This window comes from Simochromis diagramma, unplaced genomic scaffold (genome assembly GCF_900408965.1).
Source record: "Simochromis diagramma unplaced genomic scaffold, fSimDia1.1 OVJJ01000123.1, whole genome shotgun sequence".
In the NCBI taxonomy this organism is placed as follows: Eukaryota; Metazoa; Chordata; class Actinopteri; order Cichliformes; family Cichlidae; genus Simochromis; species Simochromis diagramma.
In genome coordinates this window covers 2,358,044-2,365,683 of record NW_024386778.1, presented here as the reverse complement: position 1 = coordinate 2,365,683, position 7,640 = coordinate 2,358,044, and the positions used below count along the sequence as shown (strand labels likewise).

Genomic DNA, 7,640 nt, shown 5'->3' with positions numbered 1-7,640 from the left:
TAAAAAAAACTCCGGTACTTTTTTCTTGCTGTCATGCAGTCAAAATCCTGACGAGTCTCTGATTCATGTCACAACAGCACCCATATATATACAAAATGATGAAAATGCATACTTTCTTTTTTTTGGTTCTGTTGATGCATTACAAGCTCTCTTGTTTTCCAAGACAGTCATCGTGCCCCACTACCGGTGGACCTTATACAAGACTTCTTGTAATCCTTATACGAGACGATTGCGGATGACTGATGCAGTCTGTGTTAAAATCTGTTAACATCAGCTCATTGTGTAATGGAGTGTTGTAATATTGACCCATATAATTGCCCCCAAAATAGGTACTCATATATGCAATCATGGAGACACAAAAGAAATGATCATCATGTGGTGCATATTTAAACCATAGAAAAAACTTTTTTCAAAGTGTTTCATTTTATGTTTTCTTAAAAAATAAAAGAAGAAAAGAAGAAGGACCTAATAGATACTTAATAGATACTTTTTCATAACAGGTACTAACTGGTCATAGTTTACACATGTACTAGCTGGGGTTTTTTAGCATTGTTCAGTTTATCTAAGACACAATCCAAACGATACTACCATCAGTGTCCAATACTGAAAAGAATGGCAGCACTGTTGTGCACCACATGCAAAATTGAGAGTAAACAGAGGGTTTGTTGACAGCACGATATATCTTGTTTGGGTTTAGCCTCAGGACACATTGCTCACTTATCAGTAGAAAAAATAATCTAGGTACTCCCTTTTGTGATGGATTCGATAAATATCTTCTGACTTGTGCTAAACCGCCTTAAGCAAAATTTACAGTGTCTGTTGTAATATAACTTCGAACAACATGCAAAATTAGGAAACATATTCAAAGTAAAATGACAAATATACAATAAATGTTTCATCTCCCTCCTGTTTAAATACATAGAGACAATATTGTCTGAATGAGTATCAGCAAAACACTGATGAAGAAATACACTAGCATGATCCTACAATGATATGTACAACAGTCAAAACTCACTGGTTTTATTATCCCTTACTGTTTCACTATTAACATAATATTTGGTTTAAAAATCTGTAGTTTTGGTATGTAATGTTTTGTAATGTGTCATCTCATAATCACAGAGTTGATTTGGGAATTTTCTATCTGTGCTGATCTTCTCCTCAGTCATGTCATCCTAAATATAACTATTACTGAGTCATCGGCTCAAGGAAGTAGTTGCTTAACACACCCACTCTACGATACTTCCCCTCCACAGCCTATATAACACCAGACTTCAATGTATGCACACAAGTCAAAACAGTGAAGAAGTATGAGGTCTCTCACTGGGTGTATTCTGTTCAGTCTGGCGACTGCAGTTCTCTCTGTGCCGCTTTCTGAAGTTTCTGTGGAAGATGAAAGTTTTGCAGAGGTATGTATATGTTTCCTTTGCTTGTCCTATAATTGTAACAGAAGTCCTAGGACTATGGGGTATTAAGAATATTGTTCAGATCTCATGTTTTTTGACAGAACTACCTGAAGAAATTCTTCAACCTCACAGAGGAGGAGGGTCCAGCTGTCAGAAGGGGCATCAGCCCGCTGAACAAGAAGCTGGCTGAGATGCAGAGATTCTTTGGTCTCCAGATCACCGGGTCTCTGGATGCTGACACTTTGGCCATGATGAAGAAGCCCCGCTGTGGGGTTCCCGATGAACAGGTCGCTCGTTTCTCCATTTATGGAAAAAAATGGCAGAAACGCAGCCTCACATACAGGTGAATGATCTAAAGACACAACATAACACACAACGTGAGAAAATGTGACCACACTAATGATTTTCTTGGATATTGTTGTGCTCTGCAGGATAGAGAACTACACACCTGACATGTCTGTGACAGAGGTGGATGACTCCATAGACAAAGCTCTGCAGGTGTGGGCCAAAGTCACTCCACTGAGGTTCACAAGGATCTACAGCGGCATTGCTGATATTATGATCTCTTTTGTTCGCTGGGGTGAGTGCAAATTTTTTTCAGCAATGGAAGATGCACTCAGATAACATCATTATTAAAAATATGAGTCTAAAACAATAGAAAATAGAGTATGGATAGGTTACTCAGAATCAGAATACCCTAAAGAAATGATGTACTTATACACACAATACCTCTAATCGGCATTATATTGTATTACATAGAGTTATATATGTTTTAGATTGACTGTTTGAATCCACTTGGAGATAACTATTTACCAAATGTTTCATGTCAATGTGTGCACAAAATGGTTTGTAAATTTTGGCTTGTTTGCCTTATTTAACAGAACATGGTGATTTTAATTCCTTTGATGGGCCCGGTAACACTCTCGCCCACGCCTTTGCTCCCGGTGATGGTCTTGGAGGGGATGCTCATTTTGACGATGATGAATCTTTCACGTTCCGCTCAAGCCGTGGTGAGGTTTTCACTTATCATTTTTCCTTTTTTGATCTTTACGTGCTGTGATTTTAGAAAATAACTGCATTGTCGCACTGTCCTGTAACCGGCCTGCCATTATGTGTTTTCGGCTTCAGGCGTCGTCCTCTTCATTGTCGCCGCCCATGAGTTTGGTCACTCTCTGGGCTTAGGTCATTCCAATGTCCCTGGTGCCCTAATGTACCCAACGTACTCCTACAGAAACCCTGACACCTTTGTTCTGCCTCAGGATGATGTTAGGGGCATTCAGTACCTCTATGGTGAGTACTGAGGGTCTGAATATTGCTTTGGTATTGCTGCTCGTTTTGACCTTTGGTGGATTGTGAAGCAGGGGTTCCCAAAACGTATCTTTTGAATTCTAGGTTCAAACTCTAGGAAGGATCCCTCTGTGGATGATCCCAAACCTCCCACTACTCCTGATGCCTGTGATTCTACCATGGTATTGGATGCTGTCACAACCCACAGAGGAGAGATTATCTTCTTCAAAGACAGGTTTCAGATATGCGCCGCAGCAGAGTGCTAAAACATCTAAATCCACAGTTTAGTAATGATTGTTTGATGGCTCATGTTTGCCTCTATTTATTATCAGCTTCTTGTGGCGTAGCTTCCCCCAGAGCCAGACTCCACAGCAAAGCCTCATCAGAAGCTTGTGGCCCAGTGCCCCTGTGGACATCGATGCTGCGTATGAGAGCCGACAGTTAGACACGGTGTTTCTGTTCAAAGGTACTGGTTTCTCCTTATCTATGTAAGAAACACATTCCATATTTTGGAACCTAACTTAAGCGTTTTCAATCATTTTCTACAGGTCGCAAAGTGTGGGCCTTCACTGGCAACCAGCCCGTGAGGGGCTACCCTAAAACACTAACTGCTTTTGGTCTGCCAAAAGGAGTGAGGAAAATCGACGCTGCCCTTCATGATGTAAACTCTGGCAAAACTCTCTTCTTTGTAGGCAATAATTACTTCAGGTGAGTTGAAAGTTTACCAGTTCCAATTTTCACTGTGAACTACTCTATACTATTAACGTCAACTGGATCAATCTATTTTCTGTTTTTCTCCAGTTATGATGAGTCCAGAAAGACTATGGAGCAGGGATATCCCAGACTGGTGAATCAGGCCTTTGCCGGCCTAACCAGAAGAGTTACGGCAGCTTTCCAGCACAAAGGTGAGTGGTCCTCACTGCTAACCTGAAATTAGAGATTTTAAAAAAATGTCTTGTCAGACTAAAAGTCATGCTACTGTCATTGTAATTTCCACACTTTTAACATAACAGCAGAACCAGAAGCAGCTCTAAAACTCTTGAAAACTCTTTAACGCTTAAACAGTGTAAAACCGAAAAGTAGCACCTACTTTATAATGAGTCTAAAAACATAACCTCCCCGAACAACAGTTAAGTATTAAGTACTGAGCTTAGAGACAGTAGGTGGATTTTTTTGGCAAAGTCTGCTGGCTGTATGCTTTAAGCTAAGCTAACCGTCTTTTAGTTTAGTATAACCAACACATGAAAGCAGTGGCCTCATGTATATCGTTGAATTAAGACAATGTATTATTTTTGTGAACCATTTCTTTAACTAGTATTTAGACTAACACTAAGCCATTGTTCTGCAGGTTACACTTACATTTACAGTGGACCCTACATGTATGAGTACGACCTGGGGACTGGGACACGGCACCGTGTGTTGAGGAACAGTTACTTCTTGCGCTGCACGAACCCCTAGACGAATCGGTCTTTGTTTTTACAGTATGTAGTAATTGTGCAAACTAAGACAAAAATCTGTAAACAAAGCCTACAGTATTATTCAAGTACTTCACTGAAAACATTTAAACTGCACTTTTCTCACTTTCTTTTTAAACATATAATAAAAGTGGGGCTTAAGGAGTCCGTACTATGATCTATAAATATATGATCTACACATCCTTGCCTCTGCTAAATTATTTTGATCCCAGATGGACACAAAATCTTTGCCCTTGCCTGAGTAATTCATTGTACTTTAACAACAGTTACAGCTCAAATAAGATTGTTTTAGTGCTGCAAGTTTTGCTGAAACAAAACAAAACAAGTTTATAATGGAAACAACTAAATTAAAAACTGATATTTGTATCCTGATATGACTGAACACCCTCTGAAGATTTTGAGAATATTAAAGAGAAATTGAACCACTGACCAAGTAGTATTATGTTAAAGGGGGATTTAATACTGCATTGTGCTATAGCTGCAGAAGGTATGAGATTGATGAGCACTGCATTAAGTAATTAATTTTGAGAATATTTTAATGACTTTCTAAATGCAGCTTCAAATGTATTTTCTAAACGTGTTTTGTTGTAATTGCTCAGATGACTTCATTTTAAAAGGAGCATTCACTAATAAATACACTAAATGACTTCATTGTCTTTAGACTGTTGTTTCTTAACTATGATATGAAAAATGACTGTATGAATTTTAAATAACTGATGGTTACATGTCTTATTTATATAAAAGCTGAACTGTTTAAAAACATCTGATACTTTTTGGTTATTATATCCAATATAAATAATACATTCTCACACAATATAATAAATACATAACATGGCTTCTTGGCATAACAACACATCTGTACGGAGCAGAATGCCATGGTCATGGGTCATTGATTCAGTGCTTTGTGTTCATGGACTTCTTGACTAATCATTATGATGTTTCTAGAGTGACTCATATTTATTAGTTTAGTTTTTCTTGGAAAAAGAAGAAAAAACAACCTCTGCTTACCACACAGCCAGACCCTGACACAGAAATCTGTACATAGACCCGCCCCCCCCCCACACACACACACACGGTGCTGATGAAATACCCTGATGTCCTGCTTCAAGGCTTTTCAGACTGAAATCAATATGTTCTTGTTGATGAAGTGAACATGCATGAACATGACGTAAATTCCTTTACATGCAGATCTAAGGAATATATCTCCCCCTATAGACACACACACACATTAACATTGTAATGCTGGTCTTATTCACAACACTGGCACTGAATATTTCCATAAAAAATATGCAACTAGCTCATTATAAGCTTTAAAGTCTTTTCCACAGCATTGACACATAGCTGCTAATCATGTTAATAATCTGACCTTTGCTGAAGGTAAGCTTGTGCTCCATATTATAGTGAATACTTGGATTATAATTCTTTAGCTGATCAGATAATGATCAGCTTGCCGTGCAGGGAATTATGTGTCATTTTGCATGAAAATGCTTTTGCATATTTCCAAATATGCTGACAACGTATTAACTGACTCATTGCACTCTCTAACCTAGTCTGAAATAGTTAATACCAGCAATTAAACTATACATTTTAAATTGTTATTATTTTAAGGGAAACATTAACCTAACCAAAGATACAATGGCATAAATTGGGCCTCCTGCTTCTTTGATTTCTTCTTCGTACTTTCCTGCCAGACAAAAAAATGCATACTGGAAGCAAGGAAACAAAACATAAGGAGTGAGGGGATGAGTGAAAACACAACAAAGAACAGAGGGAGAAAGATGCAGGCAATATATACAGATAGCAGATAAGGATGGAAGAAGGAACAGGTGGGAAAACAGCTGACACTAATCATAGGGGACGTATATGGGAAGTGAAACTGAACATAATACATATGATGAGGGACTATCAAAATAAACAGAAAACCAACACTGAGACATACCAGCTTGACACAGACAAAAAGGAAGACAGAGACAGGATACAGAGGGACCAGTCAGACATGGGGTAATGACTGGGGAACAGAAGATAAATAGACTACAGAGGACAAAATATATGACGAGAGAAAATAGCAATGCACTTGTAATACACACACCCCAGACTTAAATACAAGAGCCCAAACCTCACACGAAACCCAAAATACTGACTCAAAGTCCCTGGACCATGAGAGAATCAATTTATATTCTACAGCCATTTCTTCATTAAGCAGAAACGTTTCCTATTGGCACTTAAATGAATAAACAATAAACAGTGGAACTGGAACCTGTGAAATACTGTAAAATAAAATATTTATTTATATTTTTTAAAAATTATCAAGGTGCATGTGATTACTGTGTGTTGATCTTAATATATATATATATATATATATATATATATATATATATATATATATATATATATATATATATATATATAACCCAATATATTTTATTTAAGCAATACACATTGGATGTTGTGGATGAAACTACAATAACTACAATGCTTAGCCAAAGATGACGTAGGAAGCACACCTCCTCCTGTGATTGGCTGATGTGTTTATTCGTGCGCTGCTGAAGGTGAAGCGTTAGTCAGTTCTGTGTCTCAGTCCGAAATGTCATCCAGTGGACTTTTAACCATGCACGCTCAAATCTGTAAACGTCTGGTAAGTGATGAGCTGTGAAACTGTCATCTTAGGTTTGTGATCATGTTGTTGTAAGAAACAGGAAGGCTAGGCTGGCAGCACAAGGCCCTGGTTAACTTCAAGTAGCTGTGCTAACCTTGCTCTGTGTGTGTGTGTGTGAGTAGCGTCCTTGGCAGGTTAAAGTAATGCAAACACCTGAAAACATACTGTATGTGTAGCTGGTTGGTCAGAGTACTTTAAAGAAGAAGCAGCAGTAGTATGCTTTACTGGCTTCAATACAGTCGACAGTGTACCAGAAAGGACTAGTTGACACCAAAACAGGCTAGCTATAGCATCAGCTGCAGCTAGCTTAGTTAGAACTCAAAGCGCCCACAAAGAGTACCATTGACACTCTAGCTCCTGTCACTCATTAGGCAGCTGATATTACCTGAATACCTGCCTTTATTGTCATATTTTCACGGGTGACAGTTTTATTCTAGAGCTTGATTCTAACGTGTGATGTTCCGGTCTGTGGACACCTTTTCATTGTTTAGTAAACGTAAAGTTTTTCAGATTTATCATTATTTCAACAACGGCTAATTTTCTGTGAAGAACATAAAATAACCCATTTTAATGATCTTGCACTGTAATCGTGTTTGACACGTTTCGCCCCAGTTATGACAGATGGCTTAGCTGCTGCTTCTGGACAGGTGAAGCGGCAGGATTTGGGTTTGTTGTTGTTGTTGTGTGTTTGTTTGTTTGTTTGTTTGTTTGTTTGTTTGTTTTTCCCCGGGACGGAGTCATGTGCGCTGGTGTTTGTAATTATTAAGTGAATGGTTTTTAATTAAGACAAACGGCCACGTGCACATGTAAGAAAATTAA

At 38.3% G+C, this 7,640-nt stretch overlaps 1 protein-coding gene across 1 annotated transcript; it reads left to right on the top strand.

Moving 5' to 3' along the window:
* Positions 1-1,307: 1,307 nt before the first annotated feature.
* Positions 1,308-4,839, top strand: LOC120721327 (collagenase 3-like). The gene is made up of 10 exons (XM_040011581.1): positions 1,308-1,406; positions 1,505-1,746; positions 1,835-1,983; positions 2,285-2,413; positions 2,532-2,693; positions 2,796-2,925; positions 3,023-3,156; positions 3,239-3,398; positions 3,492-3,595; positions 4,039-4,839. The coding sequence occupies exons 1-10, from the start codon at positions 1,308-1,310 to the stop codon at positions 4,146-4,148; spliced, it is 1,419 nt and encodes a 472-aa protein (XP_039867515.1). The 3' UTR covers positions 4,149-4,839.
* Positions 4,840-7,640: the final 2,801 nt, after the last annotated feature.

Bases quoted from the DNA above. Each gene is read 5' to 3' on its own strand.
- LOC120721327 (XM_040011581.1), top strand. From the start codon at position 1,308: ATGAGGTCTCTCACTGGGTGTATTCTGTTCAGTCTGGCGACTGCAGTT. The intron at 1,407-1,504 runs GTATGTATATGT...GTTTTTTGACAG, and splicing joins AAGATGAAAGTTTTGCAGAG to AACTACCTGAAGAAATTCTT. The intron at 3,596-4,038 runs GTGAGTGGTCCT...ATTGTTCTGCAG, and splicing joins GGCAGCTTTCCAGCACAAAG to GTTACACTTACATTTACAGT.